General features: G+C 44.2%; 1 protein-coding gene across 2 annotated transcripts in view; it reads right to left on the bottom strand.

Moving 5' to 3' along the window:
- Positions 1-8,972: 8,972 nt before the first annotated feature.
- Positions 8,973-20,735, bottom strand: part of HAUS8 (HAUS augmin like complex subunit 8) — a 135,113-nt gene continuing 123,350 nt past the window's right edge. Inside the window, exons 10-11 of one of the 2 annotated variants that reach the window (XM_029614169.1) lie at positions 12,344-12,485; positions 8,973-9,598 (exon numbers count right to left, since the gene is read on the bottom strand). In XM_029614169.1, coding sequence (XP_029470029.1) covers positions 9,475-9,598; positions 12,344-12,485 — 266 coding nt within the window. In that variant the 3' untranslated portion in view covers positions 8,973-9,474. The remainder of the gene's footprint in view (positions 9,599-12,343; positions 12,486-20,735) is intronic. The other variant, XM_029614170.1, reaches the window with a different exon arrangement.

The raw sequence follows: 20,735 nt of genomic DNA, 5'->3' as shown, positions 1-20,735 counted from the left end.
GGATGTAAAGCAGAATTATGACATTCCCCGTTCAACTCACTCTACAAAAAAGATATTCTGGTTCTGGTGTCATCTCAGTAACAGCAACTCAAACTCCTTCTACTTTCAGGCTCAATAGCCCTACTTATGAAAAGACAGCAGTTTACCACCAATGCATGTCCTCTTGAGAAAACGCAACAAATAAGACTGATAAAACATTTACATGCTAGTAAAATATCTCTGTAACAGACACAGAACCGACCTAACATACTCCCAGGATCTGTAGTAATGCACATAAACTAATCCACACACAGTTACACCTGTATTATGGAATACACTCAAACAGGAGCAACCCTATCTATGAAAAGGCAACACTACAAATATTAAATCAGGCCCTAAAAACCAATACACCTCTTATTAGGAAAACAGAACTAGCAAGCAGCTATAGATCCCCACACAGAAATAATTGTAAAACTATACTAATAAGCAGAATAAATGTTTCACAACAACTATGAACAGAATAACATCCAACAATTAAAAACTCATAAAAACTATTAAAAATTCTCCAAACACCAATAAAATATTTCAAAAAAAGCAGACACATCACATAATATTAAATAATTAAAATAGCAGTCAATCAAGAAAAATAAACTTAAAAAGCCACCTTTACTTACCCCCTCCAGCAGCTTTCCTACTCCTCTTCCATGCAGGCTGTAGCACACACCAGAAGCAGCAGTAGTGGCTAAGCTCTATACTCATGGTCCTCTTCCTTAGGGCCCATGTCTCTCTCACACACACACACCATACCAGTCATGCCCCCATGACCAGTTTCTGTCTCTCACACACCAATCATCTCCCAGTCTTTGACAAACACACCAGTCACCTTCCTGAACAGTTTCTCTCATGCCATACACACACACACAGGCTTCCCACTCCCGTGTTCCACTTACATATATGGGCTTCTCACTCTCATAATCACTTTCTCTTTCTCACATACACTCACCAGTCTCTCACTCCCATGCTTGTTCTCTCCACATGCACAGGCTTCTCATTCCCATAATCACTTTCTTTCTCTCCCACATACACACACACCAGTCATCTGATCTCTCTCATGCATACACACACAGGCTTCCCACTCCCATGTTCTCTTTCAGATATACAGGCTTCTCACTCCCATGCTGTATCTCACACACTCCCAGCTTTCTCACTCCCATGCTCACTCTTCACATGTACAGGCTTCTTATTCCCATAATCACTTTCTTTCTCTCTCTCACATACACGCAAACACACACCAGTCACCTGATCTCTCTCATGCATATACACATACACATAGGCTTCCCACTCTCATGTTCTCTTTCAGATATACAGGCTTCTCACTCCCATGCTGTCTCACACACACACAGGTTTCTCACTCCCATGCCCACTCTTCACCTGCACAGGCTTCTCATTCCCATAATCACTTTCTCTCTCTCTCTCTCACACACACCCGTCACCTGATCTCTCTCATGCATACACACACACACAGGCTTCCCACTTCCATGTTCTGTCTTACATACACAGGCTTCTCCCTCCCATGCTGTGTCTCACACACACCCAGGTTTTCACTCCCATGCTCACTCTCTTCACATGCACAGGCTTCTCATTCCCATAATCACTTTCTCTGTTACACACACACACCCAGTCTCTCTCTCATTTCCATGCTCGCTCTCCACGTGCACAGGCTTCTCATTCCCTGAATCACATTCTCTCTCTCACATTCACATACATACCAGTCACACCGTCACCTTACCAACCAGTCTCTCTCATATACATGCACACACACAGGCTTCCCACTCCCATGCTCTCTCTCACATAATCAGGCTTCTCACTCCCATGCTTTCTTTCACATACACCCCCACAACACCAGGCTTCTTACTCCCATGCTTTCTCACATACCCAGATTTCTCACTTCCATGCTTTTTCTCTCTCTCTCACACACACACACATCCCTGACTGTCTCACACTCTCACATACACATCAGTCATCTCCTTGAGCAGTCACTTTCATTGTCTCTCACATATACACATACATCAGCTCTCTGACCAGTTTCTCTCAATCACACACATACTCTCGATCAAATACATTCTCTCACTTACACACATTCTCTCAATCACACACATTCTCTCACTTACACACAGGCTGGCTGGCTGCTTCTCTCTCTTTCTGTCACTCACTTCCTCTCCCCCCCCCCCCCAGCACAAACGGTAGCTGCTCCTCCAGCCCCCGCAGGCCAAGAAGGAAGAATTCCATCGATCGCGGCAGGCTCATGCTGCTCTCTCCTTTCCCTTCCGCTTTCTCCCCCAGAGCAGGAAGATCAGCTGCCTCTCCTGCTGCCACCGGCCTCCTGCTATCTTCGGGCGTCCGAACTTCCTGTCGGGGGGGGGGGGGGGTAGCGGAAGCGCAGCGCACAACGTCCGCTTCCTCTCTCCCCCCCCCCCGCAGGAAGATCGGCGGGCTGTACGGCCCGACGCCCGAAGATAGCAGGAGGCCGGTGGCAGCAGGAGAGGCAGCTGATCTTCCTGCTTTGGGGGAGAAAGCGGAAGCTGTGCGCGACGCTTCCGCTCCCCCACCCCAAGCAGGAAGATCGGCGGACCATACGGCCCGACACCCGAAGATAGCAGGAGAACGGGTGGCAGCAGGAGAGGCAGCTGATCTTCCTGCATTGGGGGGAGGAAGCGGAAGCTGCACGCGGCGCTTCCGCTCCTCCCCCCCCGAACAGGAAGACCGGTTGGCCATACGGCCGCAGCAGCGCTTCCCCATGTGTGCCGTGATGGCGCGCGAGGCGTGGGTTCTCTTGCGGCACGGCCTTTCTTCTTCCCGCGCACCACTTCCTGTTCCGGGTCCGGGGGGGGGGGGGAATGCAGGTGCGGGAAGAAGAAAAGGCCAGCCGCGGATGCCACAGCTTTTTTTTTTTTTTTGCACCGCTGCCGTTCCCGCTGGGCTTGAACGTGCTGATAGCCCGGCGGCAACGGCAGCAGGGAAGAACGAGCAGCGGGAGGGACCGGGAGCCACGCGACACACCTGCCGGTGCTTGGCGACACACTAGTGTGTCGCGACGCACCGGTTGAGAACCGCTGTGCTAGAGGGAGCTACACCTGTGAAGCTGGGTCTAGCCCAGATAAAAAGTCCTTCTCCAATTGTACCCATCTTTTATTAGTATTATGAGAATGCCAGTCAATAAGCGGGCATAATTGGGAGGCAACATAGTACCACTGGAGACAGGGCACACCTAGACCCCCTCTATCGTTGGGGAGGTACATAAGGGAACGTTTAATGCGAGGTGGGCAACTTTTCCATATAAATTGAAACAATTTCCTGCACCAAATTTGTAGTGCTTTGACTGAAATTTCGAGTGGGAGAGTCTGAAATAAATAGCCCAATCTGGGAAGCACATTCATTTTGATAGTAGATATTCTACCCAACCATGAGATATCTGTACTTTCCCAGTTTTGGAGGTCAGCTAGAATCTTCCCCCATGAAGCCTCATAGTTAATCTTATAGAGATCCTGCAAGTTTGCACTAATTTTCACCCCAAGATATTTTAGAGCATTTGGAACCAATTTGAATGGGAAAGCCATTTTATCTACCATAATTGAGTGTCATCCAGGCTAATATTCATCATTTCAGATTTATCCATTCATTTTATAACCTGATACAGAGCTATAACTCAAACTCATCAACCAGGGGTTGAAGGGAAGTAACAGGGTGCGCGATGGTAAATAAAATGTCATCAGCAAACAGTGTAAGGGTATATTTGTTGCGTTTGTGCCTATTCTCGCCCTTGCTCCACCCTCTCTACCTTTGTGGCGACTCCCTTCGGCTTTGATGGACAGATGCTGCCGCGGCTTCTCCCTGCCTCTTCGTCCTGGAATCCCCAGGCTGGCTTGACGCTATGGATCCACCATGTTCCTGACGCAAGGGCGCGAACCTCAGGGGCATCCCCCCGTAGTGACACTATCCGTTTTCAATTTAAAAGGTCTTTGTTTGCTAACCTCAAACGAGTTAGCAAGGAACTCCAACGGGACTTGCTTCGGCAGTCCACGCTACTTGCAACAACGATCCGAGTCAGCAAGGGGAAACCTTTCTCCACTGCTCGGCCTTTTCAAACTTACTAGGAGTACCCGCTCCTCGGGGGCTCCGCTCTCTTCTTCTTGATTTCAGACTGCTGAATGGGATCCGGTACTCGCTCCTCGAGGGCCTACATCCCGAAGACTCAGAAGACTCCTATTCCTGGTGGCGATCGCAGACGTGAACACAGTGAGTCCTATTACTGACAGGAACCGGTACTCGCTCCATGAGGGCCCTTGGTTCCTACTCTCTAGAGACTCCCTTCAGTCAAGACGTTATCGCAGGTACGGAGATCGTGAGTTACCATTGCAGATAGGCCCTCGTGGAGGAAGAACCGGTTCCTATGTTCCTAATACCTTTCTCAAACTCTCTTCTTCCTCAGAAGATATCGCATGCCTACATCTTATGGATTACTATTACAGTTTAACAGATAGGCCTTCGTGGAGTGAGTACCGGTTCCTATGTTCCTAAACCTCTCCTAGCCTCTCTTTTATTCCAGAAGCCATCCCATACAGTTATTGTGAAGTTCTATTTCAGACTTTTTATAGGAACCAGTACTCGCCTGTGGCTCCAGTTCCTGAATACTGAAGACTCTCTGTTGCATAAGAAGACATTACAGATATCTATAATTGTGCGTGTATCATCTACCACTCGTTATGCCCAGCATACCCTGTCTACTCACTACCTATAGTCTCTCCTTACAGCTCAGTAACTCAGAGATTGTAGTTCCAGTATCAGAGGGACTTCAGCCCTGCCAGGAACATCAACTCACTACTGCCACCTCTGGTGGTTCTACTTCCAGTCTAATAAAGAACTATCTGTGTTTGTCTCAATACTCCAGCCTAGCCAGTGGTCCCTCTCAGGATATCCTCCTGGGGGCACTGTCATCTACCATCAGCCCAGGGATTCACTATTTCTTCTAAGTGTTACTCCTTACACTAATAGACGGTATCATCATCTGCCACTCTGTGGAGCCAACCCACATCAGACTATTACGCCTCTCTCTGCGGAAGCTGATCAATTCCAGATCACTCACTCTGTCCTCCTGGTGGGGTGAGCGCTAGCAGATTGCTAAACTCCTTGGCAGATTCCTAACAGATTGCTAACTCCCTATTATTTATTTATTTATTTATTTATTTAACAATTTTTATATACCGGCATTCGTAGGACACATCATGTCGGTTCACATTTAACTGAGAAAGGAAATTACAATGAACGAGGATAGAGAGAGTCAACGATATTACAATGAACTAGGAACAAGGATAGAGAGAGTCAACGAGCAAGGATACAACTTTGTAAAACGAACTGGATGATGATTATGCATGTTAAGAGTAGGTATGCATCAGGATGTAAAGGATGCATGTACCCTTAAGAACTTAACATATGAAATTATTTACAATAATAATATTAAATGTAGGGGCAGGGAGAAGGGGAAGGGGGTAGCGAGGAGGGGAAAGGAGAGGAGGGGGTAGGGGTATAGGAGAACGTTAAGGCAATGGCACTTTCAAGGAAAGGCTGTTTGTAGGAAGAGAGGGGAGGGGTAGGGGAGAGGCAGCAGGGTGCTGGGGAAGGGTGGGGGGAGGGAGCAGGGGGGGAGCTGGGAAGGTGAGGGAGCTAGAATGGTAGGGGAGAGGGGGGAGCTGGGAATTTTATTTATTTTGGGATGGCGAAGGGGAGGTTGAGGAGGGGGTGTGTAGGCTGAGCGGGAGCTGAGTAAGATTCCCTAGCAAGAACTGTAACAGATTGTTAACTCCGCCCTCCTGGTGGGGTGAGCGCTAACTCCTATCTGATGTCTCCATCCATCCGGCATCAGATCCATAACAGATTGCTAACTCCTCCCCTCTTGAGGTGCTGAACCATAACAGATTGCTAACTCCTCCCTTCTTAGGAGTAGAGCATAAAATATTCTTGGTCCCTAACCTTGACCCCTTCAATCTCAGGGTTCCCCCTAATTTTGATGGCTAAAGGTTCCAGATATAAGGCAAAAAGAAGCGGGGATAAGGGGCAGCCCTGCCGCGTCCCACGCTCAATACCAAAGGACTTTGAATACCCCCATTTACTTTGATACAAGTGCTAGGATGGTCATATAGTCGTTGAATCCATGTTAGGAAATTCCCTCCCAGCCCCATACGTTCTAGCACCACAAACAGGTAATCCCAATGGACGAGATCAAACGCTTTTTCTGCATCCATTGTAAATAAAATCATAGAGAGTAGAGAGGATAGAGCGCGTCCAATGATATCCACCACCCTCCTTACATTGTCAGTAGCTAACCTCCCCGGTACAAAGCCAGTTTGGTCTGGATGGATCAACAGTGAAGCCACCTGACCTAACCGTGTGGCTAGGATTTTCGCCAACAGTTTCATATCCAAATTGATAAGCAATATGGGGTGGTAAGATCCACATTGTGTAGTATCCCTGCCCGGTTTGGCTAAGATGGTTATGCCAGCCTTATGAGTATGCATGTGAAGCAACAATCGGTCAAAAGGCTGTTAAATGCCTCAGTTAAAGGTTGTGTAATTACCGTTCTAAAGTTTTTTATAAAAGCTGGCTGAAAAGCCATCAATTCCAGGAGCCTTTCCCAATTTCAGATCTTTTATAGCCTGATCCACCTCCATCTCAGTAATCCCATCATTAATAGCTACCGTATGGGAGTCCTCCAGCTGTGGGAGAGGAATATCTCTCAGGTGCTCATGAATCGCTGCCCGAGATACATCTGCCCTCCTAGTATATAACTGTTGATAAAACTGTGTGAATTGGTGTCGGATCCTCTCATTGTCTGTGATCATCTCAGCTTGAGAGTTACAAATTTTTAAAATTTGATTATGAGTCGCTCGCACCCCCCTCAAAGAACTCCTGCTTAGCCTTATCCAATTGAAATGCAATGTCTTTCAAAGATAAATCATGCAAGTCCCTGCATAGTTGTTCCGAATGGGAGCCCAGACTAGGATTCGGATCCCGTTTATGTCTAAGTTCAACTTTTCCAATCTGTTTGAGCAAAGCCACCCTCTTTGATTTCTCCTCCTTACGTAGGTAGGAGGCCCTCGCAATCAACTTCCCTCTGGCCACCACCTTAAAGGACTCCCATACTGTGGTCGCTGTCACCTCTCCATTTTTATTTTCCAACAGATATTGGGACATCTCATTTTCCAGAAGTGTGCAATAATCCTGATCATTTAGTATACTTTCATTCAATCTCCAGAATTTTTCCCCTGTCTGCATACCCAATCCTGTAAACAAAATCCAGATGGCTGCATGGTCAGATTGGATTTTGGATTGGAGCTATGTCAGCTGCTCGGACCTTATTAACCAGAGACTTTTCTACTAAAAAGAAATTGATTCGGGAATAGGATTGATGTGCTTTAGGAAAAAAAAAGGTGTAATTTTGTTCAGTGGTATTAAGTAATTGCCCTACATCAATGAGATTCCACGCCTTCATAAAAAATTTCAGGCTCTATGACAGCCGGAACAGCCCCCACTACTTCCGCTGGAGTCTAAGAAAGGATATCTGGTCATATTAAAGTCCCCCGCTATGATGAGAGTCCCGAAGCAGGGTATCAATCACGGCGTTTGAGTAGCCACGCTTCTTTAGGCTAGTCCTCTCAAGGGCCATACCGTAAGAGAGAATTGAGCCAGGTCTTCGTGGGAGATCGGTCCCTGCTGAAGAAGGTCCCTCTATGGTGGTAGACGTAGAGGATTCCCCGCCAATAGTCTTCGCATATCATGGTCTTCTTGGACTAGTCCACTGTGGTGTTCTATCTTGTGGATGACCCTGCCCAGTAGTAGTGGTTGAAGCATGGGCACTGGTGCTATTGCCTTCAGGCTGAGTAGCCTTGCTAGCTTGGTTTCCACTGCCTGTCTCTTGGAGTGGGAGTGGCATGGTGATTTCATAAATTGGTCTAGGGGGATGCTTTAGAATTCCAGAGTACCCCTCTCAAATGATAGTTAGGACCCACTTGTCAAAAGTTATCTGGACCCATCTTTGATAGAAGAGGGTAAGTCTGCCCCCTATGTCTTCTTCCTGTGGATGGGTCTGAGTCATCTCATTGTGGGGTACAGCCGGGGCCTGCCCCTGAGCTTGCCTATTCTGAAAGGACTGGGCCTTTCTTGTAAGGTTTAGAGCGCTGCGATCCTCTACCCTTGGTTCTTCTGGGGAGGGGGGGTGGGGGGAGTGCTGATATGTTCTTTTGTTCCTATCCTCAGGTAGTCGGGGTACTAGAAATTCACCCATTTGTTGGGTAATTTCTCCAGTTCGCTCCCGAACAGGAGGGCTCCTTTAAAAGGCATTTTTGCGAGGTTCACTTTGGAAGTTGCGTCAGCCGACCAATTCTGGAGCCATAATTGTCTTCTTGCCTCCACTGCGGTGGCGAAACCCCTGGATGAGGTGCACACAAGGCCTGCGGTAGCATCGGTGAGGAAGAAGACGTAGGCTCCATTGCTTCTCTGGGCGGGATTGCGTCTCTGGTGTGGATCAAACAGGAACGTGCCACTAATGCTCTGTCAAAGAGGTGACTATAGCTACACATGCTCAGTAGAGCATGCTGAAAATGCTAGAATCTTTTGAGATCATAATTACATGCTGGGCTGAGCTGGATGATTTCACCCATATGTGAGGACTGCCATCCTGCTTGTCCTCAGAGCAAATGACTGCATTTTCCTTAGTCAAATTACTTGTAGGGCAGGATTTCCACTTGCATCACCGTTCACTGCTGTATCCACAGCACCTTCATATAGAATAAGCCATGCAAGGCACTCAGGCTTTCCATTTAAGAGCTGATGTGAATTATTTTAACTTTTTATTGGAAACTTTAGTGACAAGTGCTTGCATTAGCAGATGGTCATGATTCTGCATTGGGTAAAAAGGGCATACAAATTTAAGGCACACAACAGATTGCAAATATTTTTAATAACCTGAGCTTAGCAACAGACCAAGTATTTGTAATGGACCCTGACTGCCCCCCAGAGGATTATGTAGGGAATTAGACTGAAAAATTTGAAACTAACTCTTCAGAGGGCACCTTGCCCTGCTTAACTTATTTTGATTGGAAATTGAGTAGGATGTAAGCTCCATAAATCTTAATCACAGTCTGATCTGTACCCTTTCTGCAAAAGTCTAATGTTCTATAGTTAAAAAAAAAAAAGTGCAGATGTTGTACCAAATGTTAGTCACTTAATTAAAATGTATGCAATATTCAAACTAAATTGCCAAGACTGTTTATTAAACATGTAAAAATAGATCTGTGTTGAATTTTGGACAATCAGTATATGAAGCAAAATCAGATGACCAGCCTGCTGCATCCCTGCTTATAACTATCATTGGAAACTGCTCCAGTGAGACGGGTCTTCATAGAGACTTCAGTCTTATACTGCCTGCTGCTAAGCGAGGAGTCAGTCATCGAAGTACCACGGCTTCACAGTTTCCTGGCTGTGCATCTCTTCAGTGATCTTTTGGTTCTGTAAAGAAACTTCTTTGCTGACTTTACAGGACAGACCTTGCACAAGCGCAAGACTCCTGCACATAAACAAAAAAAGGAAAAAAAAAAATACTGTGAAACTGCATCTATTAACAAACAAATTTCACAGGCGCCTACTAGTACAAAAAGCAGATTTTAAAATGATTATACTATACGGAAAATAGCTTACAACTAAACTTATTTGATATGACTTCATTTTCAGTTTATATTTTACTTGTTCTGGTATTTTCAATATTATAACAACAAAAAAAAATCAGTGGAAAAGTAATTCTTTCATAAATTTGTTACAAAAATAAATAAAAACTGAAAACAAATATTTGTAGATATAACTGAGGAAAAAGTAAGCCAAAGTGTTGCAAACATATTCTCCCAACCAACATGCATACAAGTTTATTCAAACACATTAACATTATAACACATTGTATATCATAAAATGAGCTCCCCCCCCCCTTAGAAATTTTTTTAGTTTCTGACTTTGAAATATTTTCTATAAACAGGACTGCAGAAAAGTGCATGCCCAGCATTAGGGACACAGTTTGCAATTCTGAGACATAGCTAGATAACAGATTGCATTTAAAAAACAAAATTGTAAAGACAAGAGAACATGGAAAATGGTTTCCCAACCATGGTTTTCTCAGGAGTATTTACAGGTTCTCGTTTCTACAGAGGCTTGATGTATTAGTACAAAAAACAGATTTTAAAATGATTACGCTGTACTGAAAAGGGCTTACAGCTAAATCTATTTCATATGACTACAGACCTTCCATTTCAGTTTTAATTTTAATTTTTCCTGGTAATTTCAATATTAAAACAAAATCAGTGGAAAAATGACATACCTCAAGGGAGAACAATCAGTGGAAAAGTCATTTTTCCACTGACCTTTTTTTTGTTACAAAAGTAAAATAAAAACTCAACACAAATGCACCCTAGACAGGTCAGACAAGGTGAGCGGGATAATGCTGAGTGCAGCATGCAGCTCAGAGTCGTGTTCCTCTTGCAAGCAGCGATTCTGACAGCACTCACAGATGGTAGGCGATAGCTTGTGCTTGGTCAAAGAGCAGCACTTAAGTATAGGAAAAACAAATCACAGAAACTGTTCTAAAGAATAAAATCAAAGAATGGTTTAATGGGACATAGCAAGCATGGATTTACACAAGGGAAATCTTTCCTCACTGATTTTGCAACATTTTTTGAAGGGATTAATAAATGTGGATGATAGTGATCCTGTGCATACAGTGAATTTGGATTTTCACAAGGCTTTTGACAACTTGCCCCTTGAGAGACTCCTGACAAAAATAAAGAGTTGTGGGATAGGAGGCAATGTCCTATTGTGCATTGCAAACTGGTTAAGAGACAGGAAACAGAGAGTCAGACTAAATGGTCAATTTTCTCAGTGGAGCAAGGTAAACAGTAGAATGCCTCAGGGATCTGTACTGGGACCTTACTTTTTAATATATTTATAAATATGGAAAAAGGAATGATGAATGAGATGATCAAATTTGCAGCTGACTCAAAATTATTCAAAGCTGTTAAATCACAAGAGGATTGTGAGAAATTGCAGGAGGACCTTGTGAGACTGGGCATTTAATAAATGTCATGTGCTGTTTGGAAGAAAAGGAAGAGAAATAGCCTAGTGGTTAGAGTAGTGGACTGTGGACTGTGAACCAGGAGACCAGGGTTCAAGTCCTGCTGTCGCTCCTTATGACCTTGGGCAAGTCACTTTACCCTCCATTGCCTGAGGTACAAAAACTTAGATTGTAAGCCCTCTGGGGATAGAGAAATACAGTACCTGAATGTAAACCGGTGTGATATCTCAATTGAGATCGAATGTTGGTATATAAAAATAATAAAATAAATAAATAAATATGCACAATGTATTGCAGGGAACAGCAACCCAAATTATAGCTATACAATGTACATTTGGAATCACTACTCAGGAAAAGGATCTAGGTGTCATCATGGATAAGTTGAAATCCTCTGTGCAGTGGCAGCCAAGAAATCAAACAGAAGTAGTAAGAAAGGAATGGAGAATAAAACAGAGGGTGTCATAATGCCTCTGTAAAGCTCCATGGTGAAACTGCACCTTGAGTATTGTGCGCAGTTCTGGTCACCACATATCAAAAAAGATATAGCAGAATTTAAAAAGGTACAGAGAAGGGTGACCAAAATGTTAAAGGGGATGGAACAATTTCCCTATGAAGAAAGACTAAATAGGTCAAGGCTTTTCAGCTTGGAGGAGAGAGGGCTAATGGGAGATATGATAGAGGTCTATAAAATGAGCGGAGTGGAATCTGTAAACACAAATAGGTTGTTTACACTTTCAAAATGTACAAAAGACAAGGGGGCACAGAATGAAGTTACTAGGTAATACATTTAAGACAAATAGGAGAAAATATTTTAGTAAATGCATAATTAAAACTCTGGTATTTGTTGCTAGAGGATGTGGTAAAAGCTGTTAGTCTAGCTGCGTTTAAAAAAATGTTTGGATAAGTTCCAGGAAGAAAAGAACATAAATCATTCTTAAGGTGGACCTGGGAAAAGACTTTGCTTATACCTATACAATATTCAAAAACCACAAACAACTTAGGTGCTCAGACATTACATAAAAACATGTTTCACTGAACTGACTACACTAGGATAAGCAGCATGGAAATCTATTGACATTTTTTGGATCCTGCCATGCACTTTTGACCTGGACTGGCTACTGTTGAAAACGGGATACTGGGACTGATGGACCTTTGGTCTGACCCATTATGGCAAATCTTGTATTCCTTTAGTTATACCTTGGAAGATCTGTGTCCATTTTCATAACCACCTCTTCCAGTTCTTTTGCGGCACTGAGTGCCTTTGAATTCTCTTCTGACCAGCCAGGCATAACTTCGGCTAAAAGCATTTCTGTGACAGCTAAATGCTTCTGCAAGTTATCTAAAATAAACAAAGCAATTCATATGCACAGCAACAGGGAACCTCAAATTAAACTTCCCCTCACTCCACCCCATCCCACCACATTATTTATTTATACATCTTTTTTATACCGTTATACAGAAAACAAGTTTCTATCTCCACAGTTTACAAGTTAAAAGAAAATAAATTAAATATGAATAAAAATTACATAAACTTGTCCAATAAAAATTAAAATATAAAAATTACAAATTACAAAGCACAGCTGGATAAAATGCTTGCACCATGTGAAGAATTAAGCATATGTAAAAAAGTAGGGCTGGGCCATTCTGACACAGATCTACTTTGTTTTTTTTACCTACTTAAAGAAAACAGTATAACAGTCTTTCTCCCAGGACAAGTAGGATGGTAGTCCTCACATATGGGTGACATCACTGGACAGAGCCCTAATCACAGAAAACGTTTCTGTCAAAGTTTCTAGAACTTTTGACTGGCACACTGAGCATGCCCAGCATGCCATAATCCCTGTAGCCACAGGGGTCTCCCTTCAGTCATTTTTTCCACGCTTCGGTTGCCTCACGGTTAGGAGCTCTGTGAGAACTCTCTCACACAATTTTCCTCACGGAAAAAACTTGAAGATTACTTCATGAAAAAGTTCCCTCAAGGGGGTCTCCCATCGCGATATTGTTTTTCATCACTCAGGGAGTAACCTTCACCGTCCCCAGTCGGTTCCTGCCTCTACCTTTTTTCAGTGTCCGCAGGCCATCAACCATTTTTGGGCCTCAACCTCTGCCATCATGGCAACAGGTTTCCGTAAATGTACGGAATGCCCCCGTACCATGTTGATTACCGACCCACATAATATCTGTGTGCTGTGCCTTGGCTCATCACACGACATTTCTCACTGCCCAAGTTGTGCCCAGATGACTCCAAAGGGTAGGCAGGCTCGCCTCGACAAGATGGAGACACTGTTTAAAATCAAGCTGACTCTATTGACGTCCACCCAATGGTCACCGGCAGGAGCATCGAAGAAACTAGTCATCAAACCTCACCGGGAGCACCAGGGCAGCGGTGACTGTCCATCACCGACTCAGTCTAAGGCATCTGTATCATCTTCCTCGGTGCTGGAGAAAGACCAGACCGAACACAGAGGGAAGCACAGACACTGGCACCAACGCGAGTCTACTCCCGGTGCCAGCACCGCATCGGCCTCGATGGCTATCGAGCCACTTGTGAAGAGGACACAGGTAGAGGAGCCTTTAACACTCTCTCCACCTGAAAAACCAAGGCGATCCCCACCGATATTGGCGCTGGGTAATGAGCCTTCACAAGTCCCTGTGGAGATGCCAGTAGCATCTAGCCTGCCTCCTCCTGTAGCTGAGATAGCTACATCAGCTTTAAGGGAGAAACTAGATGGTTTCATCCGCCAGGCAGTGCTCGATGCTCTTCGAGACTTACAGCCATCGATGCCTGCCCCCATACAGACACCGGAGCCATCGATATTTACACCATTGCTAACTAGACTGGATGCCCTTATCAGTGCCCTTTCGACACAACCCAAGCCACTGATGCCAAAGCAACCCGCAAAGTCTCTGAAAGTCCCGATTCCCATTCCGGGATCCTCAGAGGATAAAGGCACGGACTCCAGTCCCCTTTCAATACCGATTCCACCGATGATGGAACCAATGCCTGGTCCATCAGGGCTCTCGGGACAGAGAGGCCCACGTTTTCCCTCGATGCCTTTGGTACCACCACATCTTCCAGCGAGGCCATTGAAGGATCCATAGGTGCCAACACGTCCAGCAGTACCAACCTTCTTCCCTCCCTCAGGATCTCAACTAGAGACCTTTTCTGAAATTTCGGAAGATGTTGATACCGACACATCCATGGAGGACTTCTTATCAGAACCATCTCCTCTGGAAGAAAGGAGAAAATCTCCCCCAGAAGATCTCTCCTTTGCTAATTTTTTAAGGGAGATTTATTTATTTATTTTAAAACTTTTCTATACCGTCGTTTAGTAGTGCACCATCACAACGGTTTACAGTTAGGTACAAATATGTTGGGTTTGGTTTCTAAATTATCCAAAAGGTGCCAGTATTATACGGTTACATAGATCAATAATATACTCTAAATGTGGAATGGGTGTGGTTACCATTTATGATTGTTAGTGTAATCATGTTTATACTGTCTTTCTAATATAATACTTAAATATGAGAAAAATAATAAAAAATAAGCAACTCTGCATTTTTACTGGTGACTTTCAGCTGTTTTTGTGTTATTCAGCTACCTCACTGTGAAATGCTTTTTTGAAGAGCCATGTTTTTAAGCCTTTTTTGAAGAGCTTTAATTCTTTCATTAGTCTTAATTCCAGGGGTAATGTGTTCCATAGTAAAGGTCCTGCCAATGATAGTGCTCTCTCTCTGACTTGGGTCAACTTTGGTGTTTTGACTGAGGGTATAGTTAGTAGAGCTCTATTGGCCGATCTGAGATTTCTTTGAGGGACATGTAATCATAGTGCGGTGTTTAGCCAGTCAGCATGTACGTCATTTATTAGTTTATGCACTGTGCATAGTGTTTTAAATTGTACTCTTTGTTCTATTGGGAGCCAGTGTAAATCTGCAAGTGTCTGGGTGATATGATCTCTTCTGCCTTTACCAGTAAGTATTCTGGCAGCCGCGTTCTGTAGTATTTGCAGTGGACTGATAGTAGTATATGGCAATCCTAGGAAAAGTGTGTTACAGTAGTCCGTGCTGGCAAATATTAATGTTTGTAGTATTGTACGAAAGTGTTCCTGATTTAATAAGTGTTTCAGTCTTCTAAGGACCATAAGTTTGGTGTAGCCTTTTCTTGCTTTTATTGATATGTGTTGTTTAAGGCTCAGTTCTGTGTCTATAATTACTCCTAGGTTTCTAGCTTTATCAGTTAGCTCAACTGATTTGCTATTTTTAAGTTGGATGGGATTTTGAATTATTTCAATGTTTTTTCGTTCAAGATGTATAAATTGTTTTTTCGATGTTGATTACTAGTTCCATTTGGTTTAATAGTTGTTTTATTATGTATAGGTATAACATTGCAAAATTCAGTGTTTTTTCAATTGTTTCTTCAACTGATAGAATTAATTGAATGTCGTCAGCATATATGTAGTGTATGATACCTAGCCCCGCTAGCAGGTGGCAGAGGGGGAGCATGTAAATGTTAAAAAAACGTCGCTGAGAGTGCTGAACCCTGGGGGACGCCTGTCTTTAATTTGATTTTGTCTGATATTGTGTTTTTTATCTGTACCTGATAAGATCTATTGTTCAGATAGGATATAAACCATTCAATTGTTTTGTTTTGTAATCCAATTTCTTCCAGTCTTTTCAATAGTATGTCATGGTTTACCGTGTCAAATGCTGCTGACCGATCAGAGACAATTCCCTTTGACTTAATAACAGAGGAGGACACACGCCATAAAACATTGGAAGTTCTCCAAGTTGTTGATGCTCCGAAAGAAGTTATGGCTATCCCTGTCCACGAAGTGCTAGTGGATCTCCAGCATAGTCTCTGGAAGCATCCTTGTACTGTCCAGCCAGTGAATAAGAGGACATATGCAACTTATCTGGTCCAACATATTCCTGGATTCCAAAAGCCACAACTACCCCATCAATCGGTGGTTGTTGAGTCTGCACAGAAGAAGGCCAGAAGACTGTGACCTCACTCTTCAACACCTCCTGGCAAAGACCAAAAATTCCTTGATATTTTGGGTCACAAGATGTTTTAGGGCTCTATGCTACTACATGACACAGTATCAAAGGAATCTCTGGAAGCAGGTTCAGGGAATAGCTGACTCTCTTTCCCAACAACAGCAAGATAGTCTCAATGCCATACTACAGAAAGGCCTTGAGGCTGGGAAACATGAGGTTCGTGCTGCTTACGACTCCTTTGAAACAGCTTCTTACTTGTCAGCAACGGGAATCAGCGCCAGGAGGTGGGCCTGGCTGAAAGCATCTGCATGGTCACCACATCTAAAAAATAAAAGCTATAGTTGCGATGGAGAAGGTACAGAGAAGGGCGACCAAAATGATAAGGGGAATGGAACAGCTCCCCTATGAGGAAAGACTAAAGAGGTTAGGACTTTTCAGCTTGGAGACGGCTGAGGGGGGATATGATAGAGGTGTTTAAAATCATGAGAGGTCTAGAACTGATAGATGTGAATCGGTTATTTACTCTTTCAGATAATAGGAAGACTAGGGGGCACTTCTTTAAGTTAGCATGTGGCACATTTAAAACTAATCGGAGAAAGTTCTTTTTCACTCAACGCACAATTAAACTCTGAAATTTGTTGCCAGAGGATGTAGTTAGTGCAGTTAGTGTAGCTGTGTTTAAAAAAGGATTGGATAAGTTCTTGGAGGGGGAAGTCCATTACCTGCTATTAAGTTGATTTCGAAAATAGCCAGGTTCTTATGGCCTGGATTGGCCACTGATGGAAACAGGATACTGGGTTTGATGGACCCTTGGTCTGACCCAGTATGGCATGTTCTTATGTTCAAACCTGAAGTCCAAGACAAACTTGCTGATTTGCATGTACCGGTGAAAACCTATTCGGAGACAAGATACAAGACACAGTGGCTCAACCAAAAGACCACAATGAGACCCTGCGGCAATTATCTACAGTTACTACCGAGGCCTCTTCCTCTGCAAGGAGATCCATCAGAAGGGACCCTAGAAAACCATTTTATCGCCCATGCAGATATTACCCACCTACATCTCCTGTGAGGCCAACCAGGCTGTCTCAGAGAGCACATCCTCGACAGCCCAAGACATCCAGGCCTCAGCCACCACTGCAAACAGGCCAAGCCTCTGGATTTTGACATCTATCCAGAGAACAGCAGTAGGAGGTCGAATTCACCACTTTAGAACCAACTGGCTTAACATTACCACAGACCAATGGTTATATCCATCATAACCCAGGAATACCATCTAAACTTCCTCATGGTACCCCTGGAATCACCACCCAAATCCTCTGTGGTTGCAAAAAGATCACACAAGTCTTCTAGAGTCAGAGCTGTCCACCCTTCTGGGCACCAGGGCTGTGGAACCTGTTCCCCGGGTACAGCAGGGCAGAGGGTTCTACTCCCGCTATTTTCTCATTCCAAAGAAATCAGGCGGCCTCCGCCCCATCTTAGACCTCCGCAATCTCAACAAATTTCTACAAAAAGAAAAATTCTGGATCGTGTCCTTGGGCATCATGCTTCCCCTTCTACAAAAAGGAGATTGGCTCTGTTCTCTGGATCTTCAAGACTCTTATGCTCACATTCCAATATTCCCACATCACCGCAAGTGCCTGCGTTTCAGTACTGGGTCCTGCCTTTCGAACTTGCCTCGGCACCCCATGTATTTACAAGGTGCCTAGCAGTGGCTTCAGCCCATCTACGCAAGAAAAGCATTCACGTCTTTCTTTACCTGGACGACTGGCTCATCAAGAGCCAATCCGAGCAAAGTGCTCTTGATGTGCTCAAGCTCACTATCAATTTGTTACACTCGCTGGGATTTCTCATCAACTACCAAAAATACCACTTGACTCCATCTCACCTCCTGACTTTCATCGGAGCAGATTTGGATACCACAGTGGCAAAGGCCTTCCTGCCAAATAACCGCACAGACACACTTTCTAAGCTAGCTACGTCTCTGCGCACAAAACACAGCTTCAGCCCTTCAATTCCTAATGTTGCTGGGCCAAATGCCTTCCATGGTCCACGTCACTTCTATGGCCAGACTGGCTATGAGAATAACTCAATGGACTTTGAAATCTCAATGGCTCCAAGCCACTCAACCTCTGTCAACCCAGATTTATGTAACCCACCAGCTACGTCAATCACTTCTCTAGTGGACAAACAAAGCCAACTTGCTAACAGGGCTACACTTCCAGCAACCAGTTACACATGTGACCTTAACCACGGATGCCTCAAACTTGGGTTGGGGAGCTCATGTGAACAATCTTCAAACTCCAGGTACTTGGATGAAACTCGAAGCAACATTTCAGATCAACTTCCTAGAGCTATACGTTATGCCCTATATGTGTTCAAGGACTGCCTTTCACACAAGACTGTTCTCATACAAATGGACAACAGTTGCAATGTGGTACTTTAACAAGCAGGGCGGCACAGGCTCTTATCTCCTCTGTCAAGAAGCCATGCAGATCTGGGACTGGGCCATTGCACACTCCATGTATCTCCAGGACACTTATCTGGCAGGCATACAGAACGTAGTAGCAGATTGCCTCAGCCGACAGTTCCATCCTCACGAGTGGTCTCTGGATCCTGTGGTAATGATCAGAATCTTCCAATGCTGGGGTCAACCAACAATAGACCTCTTTGCATCCGAACTGAATCACATAGTGGACAGATTCTGCTCCCTGCACAGGCAACAAAACAAGTTAACCATGGACGCCTTCGCTCACCCCTGGAACACAGGCCTCCTATACGCGTATCCCCCGATACCGCTGATAGCCAAAACTCTAGTGAAGCTACAACAGGACAAAGGGTCAATGATACTCATCGCCCTGTATTGGCCTCGACAAGTATGGTTTTCCATACTTCGACCTCTCAGAGAACCCATTCGCCTGGGCACAGTGCCCACTCTCATAACTCAAAACCAAGGCCTGGATGTTAAAAGCTTGATCCTGCAACCACTTAATCTTTCAAATGATGTCTCTCAAGTGTTTGTAGCCTCATGAAAGCCTTCCAAAGGAAATATTATTGTTCTAAGTGGAATGGGTTTACCATATGGTGCACGCAAAAGGGCATCGACCCCTTTTTCCTGCCCCACTCAGTCTCTATTAGACTATCTCTGGCACCTTTCAGACTCTAGTCTCCAGACTTCTTCGGTGAGGGTACACCTAAGTGCCATCTCAGCGTACCACAAGGGAGTTGGGGATGCCCCGGTAACAGCGCAACCCCTTGTGAGTAGGTTTATGAGGGGCCTACTACAACTCAAGCCCCCTCTACGGCCACCAGTCACTGAATGGGGCCCGAATGTAGTACTTACAAGGCTCATGTGCTCCCCGTTTGAGCCTTTGCACTCCTGCGATGTTAAATTTCTTACATGGAAAGTCCTCTTCCTAGTAGCCATTACATCTGCTCGAAGGGTTAGTGAGTTACAAGCACTTAAGAACATAAGAATATGCCATATGGGTCAGACCAAGGGTCAATCAAGCCCAGCATCCTGTTTCCAACAGTGGCCAATCCAGGCCATATGAACCTGGCAAGTACCCAAAAACTAAGTCTATTCCATGTTATCGTTACTAATAATAGCGGTGGTTATAAGTCAACTTAATTAATAGCAGGTAATGGACTTCTCGTCCAAGAACTTATCTAATCCTTTTTTAAACACAGCTATACTAACTGAACTAACCACATCCTCTGGCAACAAATTCCAGAGTTTAATTGTGCGTTGAGTAAAAAAGAACTTTCTCCGATTAGTGTTAAATGTGCCACATGCTAACTTCATGGAGTGCCCCCTAGTCTTTCTATTATCCGAAAGAGTAAATAACCGATTCACATCTACCCGTTCTAGACCTCTCATGATTTTAAACACCTCTATCATATCCCCCCCTCAGCCATCTCTTCTCCAAGCTGAAAAGTCCTAACCTCTTTAGTCTTTCCTCATAGGGGAGCTGTTCCATTCCCCTTATCATTTTGGTCGCCCTTCTCTGTACCTTCTCCATCGCAATTATATCTTTTTTGAGTTGCGGCGACCAGAATTGTACTCAATATTCAAGGTGCGGTCTCACCATGGAGCGATACAGAGGCATTATGACATTTTCTGTTTTATTCACTATTCCCTTTCTAATAGCTCCTAACATTGTTTGCTTTTTTGACTGCCGCAGCACACTGAACCGACGATTTCAATGTGTTATCCACTATGACGCCTAGATCTCTTTCTTGGGTGGTAGCACCTAATATGGAACCTAACATTGTGTAATTATAGCATGGGTTATTTTTCCCTATATGCATCACCTTGCACTTGTCCACATTAAATTTCATCTGCCATTTAGATGCCCAATTTTTCAGCCTCACAAGGTCTTCCTGCAATTTATCACAATCTGCTTGTGATTTAACTACCCTGAACAATTTTGTATCATCTGCAAATTTGATTACCTCACTCGTCGTATTTCTTTCCAGATCATTTATAAATATATTGAAAAGTAAGGGTCCCAGTACAGATCCCTGAGGCACTCCACTGCCCACTCCCTTCCACTGAGAAAATTGTACATTTAATCCTACTCTGTTTCCT

This window comes from Rhinatrema bivittatum, chromosome 8, assembly GCF_901001135.1.
Source record: "Rhinatrema bivittatum chromosome 8, aRhiBiv1.1, whole genome shotgun sequence".
In the NCBI taxonomy this organism is placed as follows: Eukaryota; Metazoa; Chordata; class Amphibia; order Gymnophiona; family Rhinatrematidae; genus Rhinatrema; species Rhinatrema bivittatum.
This window is presented reverse-complemented; position numbering and strand designations above follow the sequence as displayed.